At 48.8% G+C, this 17,936-nt stretch overlaps 1 protein-coding gene across 1 annotated transcript; it reads right to left on the bottom strand.

Annotated features, from left to right (window-relative positions):
• Positions 1-1,338: 1,338 nt before the first annotated feature.
• UBQLN4 (ubiquilin 4) lies at positions 1,339-17,128 on the bottom strand. Its single transcript, XM_037825754.1, has 11 exons — positions 17,021-17,128; positions 15,350-15,501; positions 14,761-14,978; positions 13,915-14,177; positions 12,089-12,247; positions 7,924-8,149; positions 6,702-6,841; positions 6,038-6,121; positions 5,754-5,869; positions 5,329-5,515; positions 1,339-3,157 (listed from the first exon to the last, which is right to left on the bottom strand). The coding sequence occupies exons 1-11, from the start codon at positions 17,126-17,128 to the stop codon at positions 3,005-3,007; spliced, it is 1,806 nt and encodes a 601-aa protein (XP_037681682.1). The 3' UTR covers positions 1,339-3,004.
• Between the last annotated feature and the right edge of the window lie 808 nt (positions 17,129-17,936).

The following is a 17,936-nucleotide window of genomic DNA, read 5'->3' as shown; positions in this document are numbered from 1 at the left end:
TGACATTTTGGAGAGAAGTTGAAGCCTAGAGAGGAATGTCCTGGGAGAAAGCCATTTTGAAACCAGAACTCTGGAGCAGACGCCAGCCACGTGCCTTCCCAGCTAACAGAGATTTTCCAGACACCATTGGCCATCCTCCAGTACCTGATTGTTGATGCATTACCTTGGACACTTTGTGGCTTTAAGACTGTAACTGTATAACCAAATAAACCCCCTTTTATAAAAGCCAATCCATTTCTGGTATTTTGCATTCTGGCAGCATTAGCAAACTAGAACAGAGTTGGATGCTGTATTCGAAAAATTGTTGCTGTTTTTTTTTTTTTGATGTCTGAGACAATGTTACCTTCCCCCCAATTTTTGCTTGTTTCTGCCAAGCACCTGGAAATGTAATCTGTGATTACCTTATTCCAAGTTCAAGATTTGAGAATTTCTGAGCCACTCAGAATGACAGGAAGGTAGGCTACAGATTATGAGGGCTAGTTTACTCCCAATTCATCCTTAAGGATCCCAGTCCAAGTACTGAATTGGTTATCAAAGTCCCTATCTTTGTAGTCGTTAGATTCCTACCTCAGTCCTGCAAGGTCCCTAAAGCACAGCTCAATTGGCAAAAGGCTCCAGATCAAAGGCAGCCTTTAGTGCTTTCTTTCCTTTCTGGGTTCCCAGCCAATCTTATTGTTTTTTAGATTTTTTTTTTTAATGTATATTCCACTTGTTTTTTTTTTTTTTTTTTTTTTTTTTAGTTTCTAGTGAGAATGTTGGTCTGAAGCATCTAGTCTTTCATTATCAGAAATGGGACCATCCTCTCAAGAATAATTCACATACCAGAACCTCACTGTACAAAGATAAAACCTCAGAGGTATGAAAAGACTTCCTAAAATTCATGTGATTAGTGGTAGAGCCAGGTTTAGTCTCAGAGCTCAAGACTAATAACTATTAAACTCCAATTGCATAAGATCTGGACACTTCAGGGTTTTTGTTCACCTGAGGCAAAAAGAGAGTTATCTTGCCTTCCCCATACCTAGAATGGGGAAAATGACCTAGTTATTTTCCCAATTCCTTTCATACATTCTTCTTCCAGACTCGACCCATGGGGAAAAAAATCTCAGATATCTTATGGTCTGGGGATGAGGAATGGAAAAATGTAATCCTCCCCATTCCTAAACCATGGATTGTTGATACCTCCATGATCAGTTATTCCTTAACCTTCAGTGTTTCTTAATATCTGTCATATCAGATCCGAACTTCAGATTCTTCTAGATCCCAGTTTATGTCCTCTAAAAACAAGAAGGTGTCTTCAGCCAGCCTCTTCTCCCCAACAAAACAAACACCAAAACACCCTCACAACAAAGACCACTTCATTTATTTACAAAGGCCAGTGTGGGAGTTGGGGATGTAGGAAAAGTCCTCTCTGGATTGCTTGGGATCCTTTCCCATGCAAAGCAAAATTCTGTTCCTCTTGCCTCCATATTCTTAGTCATGAGTCCTCCAAGCAGCTGGGCCAAGTAGCACAGAGGGGAAGTGATGCGAGGCTCCTCTGTGCTCCAACAGAGTGATATCCAATTCCAGATCAAAGGCATCACTGCCACCCTCTCCTCTCCCTCCTCAATAAAGAACTTTCTGGCCTAGAGGAAAATAGTAGGGAACTGAAAGTGTAGGGATTAGGAAACCAACAGCTAGGGGCTCTGGAAGGAAAGACCCTTCTTCTGTTCCCCCAAAACACTTACCAGAGTGAGGGGTGATAAGTGTGTTGGTCACTGCCCTGACAGCTTCAGGAGTATCCCTCACTACCCTTGGATTATCTGCATCCAAAGGTCCAAGGGACCTAGCTTTCTTGGCTGTATCCATTCCTACCCCAGAATGGCCCTACCACCACTCCTTCTAGTGGCAAAGAGCTCCGAACCACGAATCAACAAAGAATCCACATACACACTCAAACTTTCTCTCTCTCTCTCTCTCACACACACACACAATTTCCCACTGCTGAGATGAAAACCAATCCCCTTCATGCCTTCTGAGGTTTTAAGAGGGGTCCAAGTCACCATGGAAATGTATGTGTCTATGTGTGTGTGTAAGCATGTATGTTTGAGGAAATGGAGCCAATATGACCCCTTCTGAGCTGCATCTCTTAGTTCAGTGAGCCCCTTTCTTTAGCTTAAATTTCATTAGCATCTCTAAGTTTCCTCTGCTAAGCCTAGGCCTGGACTATCCCACCTAAAAGAGCCATTAGTGCTCCCACTCCTTAACTGTCAATTCCAACTTCTAAGCCTTTGAAGATGACTCAGGTTGTCTCCTTCATTCCCTTCCTCTAAAAAATCTCATTTCCTCCTCTTCTGCACGGATCTCCATTAGGCTGCTCCAGGGCTGGTTAATTCCTTGTCCAGAGAGCTGTGTCTCATCGCCCTCTACAAACAGGGGGAACAGGCATCTTCCTCCTGCCCCTGGAAGTCCCAGCAGAGGCCAGGAAAAAGTGCTGGATGAAGTGACCAGAACAGGCGTGAGGAGAAAAATCAGACTGCCTGTTTCACTTGCCCTCCTAAGAGTGTGACATTCTTCTTCGCAGTATGGGCTGGGGATTGGAGGGGCGGAAGGTAGGGAAAAGGAAAGAAGAAAGTTACTGAAAATAAATGTAAGATAATCAAAACCCTGTTGGTATAGATGGAAGACTCTGTTCCAGTAAACTGCACTGCCACTGAGAAGTCTGGAGATCACAAAAGGCGGTTGTACAGCAAGAAGGTAGGGCCAATCAAAGAAAACTGTGGAAATTGTTTAAATAGCTCTGCTCCAGGAAGCTCAGGAGAGAAGATTCAGTAAAAGATGTAGAAGGAAAACCAAAATTCTTGGACAGAGCCACGGGAGTGAGGCCCATGCCTTGGAAGTCACCCTGCTGTCTGGAGAGGACAAGGGAGATGGCAGAGGGATGACAAGCTGCAGAGGGTGGGGGTTGTCAGAGGAACCAAACACTGGCATCAAGGGAGGGGAGAGGCAAGAGGCTTGGGCCAAGGGATTAGGAGAGCTGAGAGCCCAGGAGTCTCTCAATAGCCGCATTGATGTCGCCTCCTGTGGCAATCAAGGCCTGCAGGTTGGCCTCCCGATTGATGAAGCCCATGGAGTTGAGCTGCTCCAGTTGCTGCTGAAATCTCACTTCTGGTGTCTGCACCTGGAGGAGAAAAGCCTTGTGAACTGGCACAGGACCAAGCAGGGGTCTCTCTAAATCTGACGGTTTATAGTGGAGGGAAGAGGACCAGGAGGTCTTCTCCAGAGTCTTCAGAGTCTAAGGGTGGGGGTGGGGGTGGGGGAGGCTGTGTTGCAAATGGGGGAAAGGGAGTTTGAATTTCAAGCCATAAACAACTATGCAATAAAGGGGGGATATCTTTCTCAAAATTTCAAAGTAACTGTTAGGCCTAGATCAGCCTGTATTCCTAACTGCTTTCCTTAAACACCTTGGAGATGTGAAGAGACATTCCAAAAACCACACTCTCTGTGGGCAAAAGTTGCATGCTAAACACTACCCCCAAATGCCTTCCTGGCAGTCATCACATACACAGAGATATTAAAGACCAGGGAAGGGCTCCAGGAAAGAAAGAACCAATTTAATTTTGTTTAAGTGCTCAACATACATGATTATTTACAAAAGAGAAGGGTCATTCTTGACCCCCCTATAAACATCTGGAAAATTTTCCCAAGAGATGTTTAGGACGCACTAGCCTAGATCAAAAACTAAAGGCTCTTCACCTTGGCAGGTGATCTCACTGCCCTCCCCTCTATGGGGGACCTGACTCCCAGGGGTGTAAATCTCCCTGGGAACATAGGATATGACTCCCGGGGATGAGCCTGGACCCAGCATTGTGGGACTGAGAATCTTCTTGACCGAAAAGGGGATGTGAAATGAAACGAAATAAAGCTTCAGTGGCTGAGAGATTTCAAATGGAGTTGAGAGGTCACTCTGGTGGACATTCTTCCACACTATATAGATAACACATTTTAGGTTTTAATATATTGGAATCACTAGAAGTAAATACCTAAAACTACCAAACTCCAACCCAGTAGCCTTGACCCTTGAAGACGATTGTATAACAATGTAACTTACAAAGGGTGATAGTTGATTGTGAAAACCCTGTGGATCGCACTCCCTTTATCCAGTGTATGGATGGATAAGTAGAAAAATGGGGACAAAACCTAAATAAAAAATTGGGTGGGATGGGGGGGTGATTTGGGTGTTCTTTATTTTTATTTTTATTTTTATTCTGATTCTGATTCTGTCTGATGTAAGGAAAATATTCAAAAATAGATTGGGGTGAGGAATGCACAACTATATGATGGTACTGTGAACAGTTGATTGTACACCATGGATGATTGTATGGTATGTGAATATATTTCAATAAAACAGAATTTAAAAAAAAAACAAAAAAACAAAGGCTCTTAGAGCTGAAAGGAGCCCAGTAATCACAGTCCACTTGCCCACTGAAAGGAGGAAAATGTGACCCAGAGAAGGAAAGGACCTGCCTAGGGTCTCAGAGCAAGTCAGTCAAAGGGCAGTACAGTAGCCCTTTCCAGTGTTCTGTGTTGCACTCATCACTTTCCGCAGAATTTAAGCTGGAGCGGACCTGGGAGATAGCTCACTCCAGCCCTCTCAGTGCCTTGTACAGAGCTGGGCATACAGTAGGCACAGAATATATTTTTGTTGAATGACTTCTCCAGATGAGTCACAGAGAGGTTAAGAGGATTGCCCAAGGTTACCCCCACTCCTCCTAGTCCCGGGCCTTGACTTTGTGGCTCAGGGCTCTAGTCATCTGACTTTCCAGAATCCTCCCCTCCAGAGTCCCGGGTGCTTTAGTTATCAAAAGAATCCTTTGATATAAATAGAAGTGGTATAATATAATGATCAAAGTGTAAATTCCGGAGCCAAAATACCAGGGTTTAAATATTGGTTCTGATATTGGTTCTGTTACTTACTAGCTATACGACCCTGAAGAAGCCACTTAACCTCTCTGAGCTTCAGTTTTTCCCAACTATCAAATACAGATGATATTAATAGCTTCCTCACAAGGCTGTTGTGAGGAATAAATTAAATGAGCTCTTATAAAGCACTTAGAACAGTATTTGGTACATGGTAAGAGCTATTACTCTTCTCATTTCCATTTTATAGCTATGGAAACTGAACCCAGGCAGGATCAGTAACTTGCCCAAGGCTAGTAAGTGGTTGACCAGAATCGAAAACCAGGTCTGGCTTACTCTGAAGCCTGCTCTGCTATCTCCACCCTCCTGCTACCCTTCCTCTGTCCTGCATTGCAGTGGTGGTCCCAACACCAGCTCTGCTGCCCCATGTACCTGTGAGTTTCCACTTCCAGCCAAAAGCTGGATCATCTGTTGCATGAGTTGCTGCTGAGCACTGGAAGCCCCTGATGGAGACGATGTGGCTGGGGTGGATGGCAAGGAGTTGGGGGCCTCAGGTGCAGACCCGGCGTTGCTGCCTACTGAGGGTGCTGGGGTCCGGGACATCCCAAAGGACCCAAGGCTGCAGGCAGGAGATAACTACATGAGAGTCTGAGAAGTGGGAGAGCACTCAAGGAAGGGATGGAAATGTGAGATCCAGAAGGAAAAGCAGTTGGAGGAAAACAGAAAAACCAGACCCTCACAAATATGAAGGCTGCCAGGAGCCAGCGCGAGACTTGGAGGCTGGCAGAGAGGAGTCAAAGGGGAGGAGTGATCAGAATCTTGCTGCCCATCTCCCCCCCTTCCCCCCCAACCCTCACCTGGGTACCAGTCCAGGGGCCTCGGTCTGCAAGGTCTGCAATCCCTGCTGGATCTGCAGCAGCGCCTGCATGGCGCGGGGGTTGGTAAGGATGGAGAGCGATTCTGGGTTCTGCATCTGGCACGAAACAGGCAGAGAAAGACCACGGGAGGTAGGAGGAAAGAGGAGGCAGCCCCAACCCTGAGTCCAGAGCCAAGCTGCACCCCCTCCCTTAAGTCCCAGCCATTGGGCTTCAGGGTCCACCCCTTGCCCTCAATCTCTGACTCCTCTAGGCTCCTCACTCACCTGCTGCAGGAAAACTGGGAGCTGCAGGCGGAGCTGCTCCTGCAGCTGAGGGTTCCCCGCGAAGAGTGGCACGTTCACCATCATCTGCCAAGGTGACGATAGTAAGGGGGAGGTCTGGGCCCACCCACCTTAAGAAATCCCCCACAGACCAGACTCCCTCAGCCCCTCCTACCACCATAGGGAATCTGGCCAGCTTTTCCATGGATCTCAAATTATCCTGAAGGCCTAAATAGGTCAGTGAGAGGAAATGGAAGTATATTCTGGGCAATGGTGAGTATAAGGAGTCAAGTGGCTCAGCACTGGGTTTGACGATGATGAGGAGGACAGTGATGATGATGATGATGATGGTGGTGATAGCTAATGCTTCCAAGCATAGAGTGCTTACTATGTGCCATACCTGTTATAAATACTTTACATGTAGCAACTCATCTAACTCTCACAATAACTCTCTGAGGTAGAAACTATTATTATCACCATTTTACAGATGTGGAAACTGAAAGATTAAAATAACTCGCTTGATTCACACAGCTAGGCAGTAGCAGTGCTTGGGATAAACAGCCAGGCAGTCTGGCTCCAGAGGCTTTGCTCTTGACCACCACAAGACACGGCCCCCAAACAGGGGATACCCTCTCCCCAAGACATTCCCCTTGGACCAGTTCGATACCTGAGCAGCAAAATCAGGGTTCTGGGCAAGCGTCTGCATCATGCTGCGCATGTAGGGGGCTGAGACCACATTCTGCATTAGCTGGGGGTTCTCAGAGATCTGCTGGAGGAGAGCCTGCATTTCTGGGCTGTTGAACATCCCTAGGACAAGAAGGGGGGAAAGAAAACAGGAGAGAAGGAGGTCCAGATGGAAACCAGATGCCCAACTTTAATTTACCTTTCTTCAGATACTGAGTGGTTGCAAAACTCAGAAGGGCAATGGCAAAATGGGCACCCATGTACTATGGCGTGGGTCCAAGTCTTTCCTGACTCCGAGGTCATCTCGCCCTGCTCTGGCCTGGCCCCTTTCCCATTGACTTTGCTAAGGACAGGCCAGCTGGAAACTGGGTCTGATTCATGCCCCTCTGGATTGTTCCTACCACAAGCTCAGATAATGTTGGAAAGGATCCACTAAGATCACCTAGACCCATGGTTTTCAAACTTGTCTTGGCAGCAGAGACTCTTTACTCAAACCAAATCCCACTCAGAACCCAAAAAAGTCAATGCTTTGGGCTGGAGCTGGGGCAGGAGTCCTGGAGCCTCTCCCATTTCATCCTCCCTCATCCTGGAGATGGTCCAGACCTCCCAGGACTCGGGAGCATAATTTAAAAACCACGGATCAAGTGTAAGTCCTTTTTTTCTAAATAAGGAAGCTGAAGCACATGGAGAAGGGACTTGCCCAATCAAAATGTTCCCCAGGGTGCAGAGAAATCAGGGCATCCACCAAAAACATCCTCAGGTCCGTGTGTAAAGCCATAGTCCTTATAAATGAGGGTTGTGCAGTGTATAACCTGAACTTCTGTTCACAGCAGTCTGCACATCCCTCACCCCCAGCCTCCTATCTGCCTGTCCCCAGGTCTGCCCTGATTCCTCTTCAGCACTCCCCTCCTCTGTCTGACCCGTTTCCACTGGACAGGATTGGCAGTGCTCAAAGAGCTTAGGAGGTGGGGCCTGGTTTATTCATAAGCCCTTACTTAGGTCACTACCAGAGATATCAGGACATGACCAGAACCAACCCTCACCCTCTGAGGGGCCTGGCCACTACCCCAGGCTGCAGAGCCCCCTCTGTGGCTTCAGTACAGTCTCACCTTTCAAAATCCTGGAGCAGTATGAACCCCATTCAGTCCTGGGGCAGAGGGGCTGCCCTGGTGACCCCACTAAGCTCCTTCCACCCTAGGACATACCTGACCCCAGGCTAGCCGCATTGATCCCAAAAGGGTTCGAGACTGTCGGGTGCACCTGGCTGGTCCCCGATCCTCCGGTGCCCTCCCCACCGGACCCGGGGGCCTGGGAGGTGGGGGGCGAGGGGCTCCAGGGGTTAGGGAGGGGCTCTCGATTCTCAGTCCGCAGAGGCTGGGAGGACGAGCTGTCGGAGTTCCCGGCCAGGGAAGAGAAGGGATTGTTGCCAAACTGGGAGGAGGGAAAGGTTTCGGGTTAAGGACTGAAACAAATGAGGGACAAGGGCCAGCCCTTTCTCTTCTCTCACCTAATAGCTTCCCCTGCCCCAGGAAAGGGAGAGTGATCTAAGATCCTTGGAGGTCCTTAGCTCAATCTTTGCTCCACAATGGGTGGCTCCACCCTGGCCCTGCGGGCTGGGAGCTGGCTGATGCTAATGACTGGGTAATTAAATCCCTCAGATAACTGGAAATTTCCCATTTCCCCTGTTGACTACAAATATTCAGTCTCTAGTCTCCTCCTTGGTGCTCCTGTAGCATTTTGCATACACCTTTCTTATTGTGTAGTGAGATATCTGTTTTCCTGTAGCTCTCAAGGGGCAGAGCCAAGGTCGGATTCGCCTTTGCACCCCCAGCCCCTGGCACTAGTAGGTGCTCAATAATTGTTGGCACGATGGGAGCTGGCTCTCAGACCTAGCTCTCCTGCTTCAACCTTGAACTATCTCCAGCTCCCTTTTCCAGCTACCCTGGTCCAATCCCAACTCCCCAAAGCCCCCTCCCTCATTTCCTAGGTTCCCTAAGTGCCATTCTCTGTCCATTCAGGCCTGCCACAATGGAGTCCCACACTGGCCAGTCCTCTGACTCAGGATGTCCTCCCTAGGCCTTTTTCTCCTTCTGTTGCTTCCCCCACCCTATTTTTCCTTCCCTCCCCACCTGGCCTACCTTTTCACACTGGCCTCCTGCCCCCTCAGCACTGGGCTCCTTACTATGTCACCCAGGATCGTCTTGAAGTCTGTACCCCATAGGATGGTGTGCTGCCCAAAGGCAACTCCTGAACCTGCTCCCTCTGACCCTCCAACACCCAGGGCAGAGCTCAGGGTGGGCTTGCTGAGGGAGTTCCAGGACCTCTCTCCCCTGCTCAGTCTTCCTCAGGACCCTAGAGCTTGGCAACTCCCTCTCCCCAGCTCCCAGGACATCCTGACCTGAGCAGGAGGTATCTGAGCCGCCTCAGCCCCTCCCCACATGAGGCTTCATCTCCAGTCACTTCTCCTGTTTGTTCAAAGTGGCTCATGGGGACCCTCCTGATCTGGGTTGCGGTTCCTTTGCCTTACCAGATGGCTGTTCAGATAACAAGGCTCACAGCCAGCATTCATGTGCCACGGTTTCAGTCTTTGTCCCTTTTTCAGATTTCCTGTTTTGGTATCTGCCTAGCACCTCACCCCACCTAGTTCTGAGCCCTGCTTTGTTCTTCCCAGTACACCCTATGGATGGAATCCCTTTCCCTGAACTACCCGCAGTGATAACGGCCACCATTTATTGAGCACCGACCATGTGCCTGACACATTTATTCGAATGCTTACAATATCCTTCTAAAATGCCAGTTCTTGAAGTGTGGTCTGAGGACCCCTGTGAGGATCAAAACTGTTTCCAAAATTTTAAAACATTATTTGCCTTTTCACTCTCATTCCTTCATGAGTATACAGTGGAGTTTTCCAAATGCTACATAACATGTGACATTGCAAAGGTCTGAATGCAGAATGCATAAGCAGGTTTGAGAAGCTACCTGTCTTGTATGAAGCCAGACATTAAGCTACTCTTTCCTCTAAACTTTTGTTTGTTTTGGAAAATAGTTATTTTTCAAAAGAACATGTTATGTATATTAACATTAATGGATTTGCTGTTACTTTTAGAGGAATTAATAAGTAAATTTTTTTAATTTCTCAGTTTTAATTTTTGATATAGTAAACATAGATAAAGATATCCTACAAGAACAAAAGCTTTTTGGGGTTCCCAGTCATTTTTAAGAGTATAAAAGGGTCCTGAGATCAAAAAGATTAAGAACTGGCTGCTATAATACATTATCTCCTCTTTGAATACGAGGAAGCTACGACTCAGATTGGTTAAGCAACTCACTTAAAATCACACCACTAGAAAATGGTGGAGCCAGTATTGGAACCCAGTTTGTTGATGGCAAATGTGGTTTTCTTTTAGTTAAACCAGTGGTTCTCACACTTTAGTGTGCATCAGAATTAGCTGGAGTGCTTGTTATAAGTCTTTTTCAATTATGTGTTTGTTTTACCAGGTGTATGCATTACTTTCAGAAAAGAAATTTAATTAAATACTTAAAAATAAAGTAAAATTTTAAAAATAAAAATTAAATTCCTTAAATATTCATAGGTGATCCCCACCAGCAGTTTCTAAAATTCATTTGAAAGAGCAATGCCAAGAATAACGAAGGTGATGTTGAAGAACAATGTGGGAGATTCACTCTACCAGACACCAAGATTAAATCAGGACTGTGTGGTACCAGTGCAGAGAGAGACAAATACCAGCGGACTAGAACAGAGTCAGCAAGAGGGGCACTCACTGTGGAAACTGGGTATAGGACAGAGATGGCATGAACAATGCATTGGAAAAGTATGGGCCACTCATAAACAGTGCTGGCAAACTGGTTATCCACAAGGAAAAAGTAAATGTGAGCTCCCGACCTCACACCTGGCTACTGGTTATGGGGAGCATAACGCTGATGAAATGTGCGTTCTTCCGTATGCATATTATTCCTCAATAAAACATTTTAAAAACGTTTTTTAAAAAGCAAGTTATTTTGGTTTTGTTTGAAATATTGGTTTTTTTATTGTTTTTTTAATTTTTTGATAAAGTTAAAAAAAAACAATGAGTGTGAAAAAAAGTATATGAACAATGGGGGGAGGAAGGGAATGGAATGTTTTGGGTGTTCCTTTTTATTCTAATTTTTATTTTTTGGAGTAATGAAAAGGTTCAAAGATTGTTGTGATAAATGCACAACTATGAACAACTGACTGTACACTTTGAAGGACTGTATGTTATATGAATATATCTCAATAAAAATGAAAAAAAAAGCAAGTTAAAAATGATCTGAACAGCATGATACCACTTCTGTGAGGTTTAAAAATATGCAAAATATTACAGGTTGTTTATAGACAGATACATGGGTAATAAAAGCATAAAGAAATGAATCAGAATGATAAACAACAGCTTCAGTAGTAGCTACTTCTGGAGGGAAAGAATGGACTAGGATTGGGGAGAAAGAACATGAAACCTGCAATTCTATCTGTAATGTCTTATTTGCAAATACTAAACACAGCTAGAAAAATACACAAAATACTACCAACGTCAATTACCTCTGGGGTAAAAAAGAGGTGTCTAGGAGATGGAAATAGAAGAATCCTTTTGTATCCCTTTGTTTAGCTTGTAAACTTTTCTATACATTTTAAATATCCTTTTGTTTACTTTTGAATTCTGAACCAAAATGTATATGTTAATGTACGATACATTCAAGACAAATTAAATTTTTAAAAGAACCAAAAAAAGCACTGAAACTACATAGGGCAACATGTTAGGGTTAGATAAAGTTGGGTGCTGGATATAAGAGAATGCTATATTTTTATCTATACTCTTTATACACTTGGAAATAATTCATAAAGCATTATTCTAAAAAAAGTGCATATTCCTGAAGCCTAACCCCAGAAATTGATTCAATAAGTAGTTCAAGGGTAAGGACCAGGAATCTCATTACTAACAAGCTCCCCGGGTGATTCTGATGCAGATGCTCTGTGGACCACACTTGAGACACACTGTGTTAGGGTCAGCTGTCTGATTCCCAAGCCTGCCCCCCAACTTTGGAACCCCCCTGGTGCAAGATGTTTGTCAGAACAATGTCAATTCCCTTGGACATTACGTCTCCTCCATTTCCCCAGAAAACTCTGCTATCTTTTGTCCTAGTGCCTCAGTCCCATGCCAACTTGGACCAACCCTGCCTATGCACTGGGAGAGCCAGCCTTCCAGCCAAGGCCCACCCATCAGGGGCTGGGGGGAAGAAAGAGGAGCAGACAGCACCCTGAGGCTTGCCTGGGTCTGGGGGCAGGGAATCCCAAGCCCAGACAGCCCCTCCCTATGCCCCTGCCCCTGGCCCCACCTGCTCCCGGGCAGCACTGAACATGGGTTCCTGGATGTCCGTGTACATGCGGCGGAGAGCATTATACCCCCCAGGGATGCTCTCGAGGTTGCTCAGGGCCCGGTCCTGGTTCCGCATCATCTCCTGCATCATGGCTGGATTCCGAGCAAGTTCCATTGTCTGGTGGAGGAGGGAAAGAGAAAGGATGGGCCCTGGAAACAGCAGAGCACCAAGCTAGGAAAAGGGTGAGGCCTGAGGAGGGGGTCTGCCCTAGAAGCAGGGTCCAAAGTTCAGGGCCCAGGGCCCAGCAACTACCCTGCAGTGGCAGGGAGTAGGGTGAACTGGACTTCCTTCTTCTACTATAATCTTGGCTCCAATCCTACTTCCTTGTGGGTATTTTGGTTGGCTTTTTCTAGTAGGGGACAATGATCCAAGACAAGGTAAGGGCAGCAGTTTCCCTCCCTCAGGCTCAGGGGTTCCACAGAAGTGCCAGGAGCACTGAGGAAACTGAGTAAGAGGGGACCCGAGAGAGGGGAGGAGACCGAAGAGAAAATTAACATCTACTGAACTCATTACATACAGGCACTGGGCGAAGTACTTTACAGAATTTAAGTTGTTTAATCCCCACAATAACTCTCCTAGGTAGGTATTTCTGTCACTATTTTGCAGATGAGAAAACAGGCTCAAGAGATGTTATCTGACTTTCAGCCTGGGGACACACAACCAGTTCAGTGGTGAGCCAGGTTTCAAGACCAGGAACGTTTGTCTGACCGAGGCCATACCGTGACTCATAGTAAATGACCACAGGTTAGGGAGGGAAAGGATTCAAGTTGGGACAATGCTACCAACACCCTCTAATCCCCGCCCTCACGTCTTTGGCCTGGTTGCACCTTGAGAAACACTGAAGATAGGGGCAATGGCTCACTCTGTGTCTGTGTCAACACCAGGGGAAAACAATGCATGAAAGAAAATGAACATAACTTCTTTTTGTTCCCATTCATCTTCGGATAACTTTTCTCTCCACCCATCTCTCCTTCCTTCTCAATCCTGCTCTACACTTGGCTTTAAGATGCCTTTATGGCCTGATACACCCAAGCTCACAGGGCTCTGATCTCTTGTCCCAGTGTTCATTTATTCATTCAGTAAATATTTATGAGTCCTACTATGTACCAGGCACTGTTCTAGACAGTGAACAAAACACACACTCGAAAATGTCACTTATCTTCTAGTGAGGTCAACACTGGTGTTGACAGCTCTGCTGGGAAAATTGTCTATCCTTATCCCTTGGTGGAATGAGTGGGCCAGGAGATGGAGCTCCCGAAACTGCCTCCCCGAGGTCTCTCTTCCCAACTGGGCCCTGCCCAGCCACAACGCTCCCCAAACACCCTATCTTTTTCACTTCCAGACCTTTGCACTTGCTTTCCCTCAGCTCTAAATATTATTCTCTCTTTCTTCCCCTGATTTATTCCTTCTCCTCCTTTGGGTCTCTGCTTGGATGACACTTCCTCTAGGAGGTCTCCTCTGAGGCCCAGGATAGGGTCAGAGCCCTTCTCTGTGCTCTCAGGGGATCCTGTACTGTCCCTATAATAGCACCAACCACACTGAAAGATAATTGCCTGTTTACCTGTGCCACTTCCCTTTGAGATCAGGAAATCCTGGAAAGCTAGGACTGTATTTTCATCACTGTACCCCCAGGGTTCAAAACATGGCAGCTAAATGAATGAATGACTCTGTCAATACAATCACAATCAATCAACCAATCAGAGTAGGACAAGGTGAGAATAGACTGGGCAGGGCATGCCTGGGCTCCAGGTGTCCCCTCCAACACAACCTTCTCCCACACCCACCTGCCTCATGAGCTCGGGGTTGTTGAGCATGTGGCTAATCTCGGGGTTCCGCTCCATCAGCTGCTGCATCTGAGGATTGGCCATGATCATGTGACGCATTAGGTCGGGATTAGACATCATGTCCTGGACCAGGGGGTTCTCCATGATCTGTGACAGCATCTCAGGATTGGACATCAGCTGTCTCTGCATCTGCTGCTGCAGCTCCATGAAGTTGGCAGAGCCTAGGCCCAGGCTGCCCAGCCCCAGGATGCCCCCAAAGCCAGCTGCGGAGAGGGGGCAGAGTCATGATCTGCCACAAGAGCCCTTCTCCCACCTGGCCAAAGCCACCAATTTCAGGTCTCCAGAAGAGGCCCCATCTGTCCTCTGCCTCTCATGTCTCCCTTTTCCACTTACTCCCACAGTCCCAGCCCTGATCCACTGCTGGCAAGATGTCAGCCTACTAGACTGAGAGCTCTTTGATGGCAGAGACTTAAATTACCCCAGAGCTGAGCACAGTACCTAGCCCAGAGTGGGCAACCAGTGATGAATGAGTAAATTAATATATCCTATCTGGCTCTGGCCAGGTCCAAATTTTCCCCAGTCTCACTGGGTCTTCAATATCCTCACCCAGGTTCCCCATATTCCCAGCCCCATTTCTCCCCTTACTCTTAACACTCAGCCATGTTCCCCTCTTCCAGGAAGTCCTCACAGCCTGGTCTCAGCTCAAGTACCAATGTCTGGAACCCTATGTCCAGAAGCCCCCTACCCCCACCAGCCCAAGAGCAGGGACCATTTTTCTCCCTCCTCTTGGTTTTCCCTCACTCCCCAGCCCAAAATTGGACTGTATTCTCCTTCCTAAGGGCTTACAGAGTATGGAGGCAGGAGCACTGGGGGGAGCCTCCCCAGCCCCCGGGGAGGGACCCCCCCCACTGCTCCTCCGGCTTCCACTGCCAGTATCTGAAGTGGCACTGCCAGAGGTGGAGGGCTGGGCAGGGGTGGCAGGTGAAGCAGGTGTGGTGGAGGGTGCAGAGGCAGGGTCTGGAGTGGAGGGGGAAGAAGCAGTAGCAGCAGCCGGATCCTGAGCCCTGAGGACAGAGAAAGGAGAATACTAGTTGGAGTGGGCCCCCAGAGAAGAAGAAAGGCACTGCCCTAATCTGAGCTACCTCCTGAGGGACCCTGGGGCAGCAGCAGGGGGAAGGGGTGGTCAGTAAACCAGGGAGAGGGAGGAAGGAGCTAGTCTCATCTGTCATCAGGGCATTCTGAGAGGAGTAAGTCAATTTCCCTTCTCCTGGAGATGAGATCATAGTGCTGCCTGGCAATACACTCAGGCTGCCAGGCAATTCTTCCTTGGCATAGGCCCTCCCGGTCCAGCTAAGCAACGGGTGAGAAAGTGTCAGATGGGGAAGGGAGAGAGGAGCCCAGTCAGAGGCTGGGCCTGCTTATCTCCTGGACTTACTTCTGAGGAGTCTTGATGACCAGGTGGACGGTGAGCCCATCCTTGATCCCATGCTGGTTCAGTGTGTCCCCATCCTTGAGGATCTTGCCGGCAAAGATCAGGACGAGCTGGTCCTGCTGGGCCTTAAACCTCCGGGAGATTTCCTCTTTGAACTGTGATCAAGAGGCAGAGGTCACTGAGGAGGCTGCTGGGTCTACACCTACCAAGGACCCTGCGTCTTCTCCAAGTAGCCTCTGCATTCCCTTGCTCCCACTCTAGTCATGGGAAGTCCTTTCTGCGGTCTCTTCTCCACCCCTTCAGTGCAATAAGCAGCTCCTTTCTTAACCAAGATGGACCAGTGCAAGGCTCCTCTCTCAGCTCCATCCCAAGCTCCCCCACCCTAAAAGCCCTTGCTGCTATCTGCCATCCCACCCTCAGTCCCTCCATCCAGCTCCTTGTGAGGGTGCTGCCTGGGCAGCCCTCCCCATACCAACTCTTTCACCAGCTTTAGACCCAGGCCCTGTCTCCTTCAGCCTTCTCTTCTCAGACCCCAAGTTTCTTTCTTTATTCCCAGCTTCTGCTTCAGCGTTCTTTGAACTACAACAACAAATAGCACTTGATATTCACCAGTTAACAGTCTAAGTCCCAAGAGATACTTAGTAATTGTTATCTCCATTGGAAAGTTGCGAAAATTAAGGATCAAAGAAATTACGCAATTTGCTCTGGGCAGAATGGAACTCAGGCCTTGACACCCAAGCCCACACTAGTAAAGGCTCGGACACACTGCTTCTCAATTAAAGCTGATTTCAATTTAGCTTTGCAGGGAAAAGGATTAAAATTCAGGAATTGGGGTCATTTTATAAGGTTGAGGGGCAGGGATGGCACCAGGGGCTGGCTTGGGAAGAGTTAGACTCCCCAACTATCAGCACCCCCCAACAAAAAATAACATTCACTCTGAGGAAAAACAATGCACCTGCTAAGCAAAGGCAGTTTCCAGAATCCCTCTCTTCCAACCAGATGGCCTATCTTAAGCCCCGCCTATGTGAAATTTTGGAGCAGCCACTGGGGGTGAGAAACACAGGCAATATTCCCTCATTCACTTATTCAACAAATTTTTATTGAGCATCTACTGCACGCTGCGCAAATCCTAGAGGAACTGACCACCAAAGGAAACCACCTCGATTTGTAAGAATCTGGGCAGAGGAAAATACTCCTCCCACAACCCCAGGTTTTCTCCTAAGACTCTGGGCCTCCTCTGAGGTACACAGTAGGCACCCGGCGATCTCCTGCACCCCCCGCCCGTTCTCCTGGTTCAGCACGTAGTCTGGGCCCCCCTACTCTGCCTGGAGACCTCGAACCCCGACAGTAACCGGGGCGCACCCTCAAACCCAAGGTTTTTCCTCATTCTCTGTCCATGGTGCCCCCTCCCCACTCTCTATCACGCCCCCAGTCCTGGCCCCACGACCAACCCTGGCCCCCCCAGCACGCGCCACGCTCTCCGGATCTACCCTCGTAGGGCGCCCCCTACCCGCCTCTCCTTCCCTACCGCTCCTCGGGGTCCCGGCTGGACCCCCGCCTTCCTCTCCGGGGCCCTCCCGGACACCCCGACCGTTCCTCGGAGCCGCCACCACCCCCCACCCCAATCTCCCTGCAGACCCTTCCACCGCGCGCGGTCCCCGTCACCCCTACTACCTCCTTGACCGAGGCTCGATCGCAGATCACAATTTCCTCCTTGTCCTTGGGGGTCTTGACGGTGACCCGAATGGGGGGCCTCGTCTCAACCCCGCTCGGCTCCGCCATGCCGCCGCCGCCGCCGCCACCCGGCCGCCCGCCAGCCCGCCCGGGTCCCTCCTCCTCCTTCTCCACCTCCTCCTCCTCCTCCCCGCCAGCCGGGCCGGCCCGGCTCGGGCGCCTCCAACACTCCCCTCTCCCCGCCTCTCCCCAAGGCTTCGCCACCCCCTCCGGACCCGCCGCAGCCACAGCGCCCCGGGCGGACTGGGGGGGCCACTGCACCGGGGTCCGCCCAGGGCCGAGCCCTGGGTCCGGGAGCCTGAACAGGGCCTCGCCGGGCGGTGGCTCCTAGAGGGACTCTGGGCGGGAGGGAGGGGCGTGTCCCTTACTGCGGGGGCCGGGGCGGGGCGAGAAACCACTTCCCACCCCCGCCTCTGCGAGCCGCTCGGCGGTCCTGCCGGGCCCAAAGCTGCCCCCGCCCCCTCCGCGGGTAACTCCCGCTCCGGGACAAAGGACTTTGTGTTGCCGCTTTATCTCCGCTCCGTGTGATAACTTGGTCATTCTTGGGAGGCCCAGTTCCCTTCCAAGTCTGGGCCCTCTTTTTCCTGACTTGGAGGTTGAATTTTCCCACCTCGGGTCCACCTAGGATCTCACCTCTAGAATTGTCCCTAACCCCCCGAGGGTTGTGGCCTTAATAAAGGAATATTGAATATGGTTCCAGAGACCTGGGTTTGACCTGTGTGGCCTTTCTAAGCCTGGGTTTCCTCAAGATAATAGTACCTATCACCTCATCTCAAAGAATTTTGTAATACATGGGAAATTGCTTTGAAAAGTAACCAAAGATGTGCTTGATACATAAAGGGTTTTTTTTTAAATT

This window comes from Choloepus didactylus, chromosome 2 (genome assembly GCF_015220235.1).
Source record: "Choloepus didactylus isolate mChoDid1 chromosome 2, mChoDid1.pri, whole genome shotgun sequence".
NCBI lineage: Eukaryota > Metazoa > Chordata > Mammalia > Pilosa > Megalonychidae > Choloepus > Choloepus didactylus.
This window is presented reverse-complemented; position numbering and strand designations above follow the sequence as displayed.

What these genes read in the sequence shown, in the direction of transcription:
- UBQLN4 (XM_037825754.1), bottom strand. Translation starts at nt 17,128, where the DNA reads ATGGCGGAGCCGAGCGGGGTTGAGACGAGGCCCCCCATTCGGGTCACC. An exon ending in GCCCCTGGACTGGTACCCAG is followed by an intron (nt 5,516 to 5,753) that starts GTGAGGGTTGGG and finishes TCCTGCCTGCAG; the next exon opens with CCTTGGGTCCTTTGGGATGT. An exon ending in CTGGAAGTGGAAACTCACAG is followed by an intron (nt 3,158 to 5,328) that starts GTACATGGGGCA and finishes TTTCTCCTCCAG; the next exon opens with GTGCAGACACCAGAAGTGAG.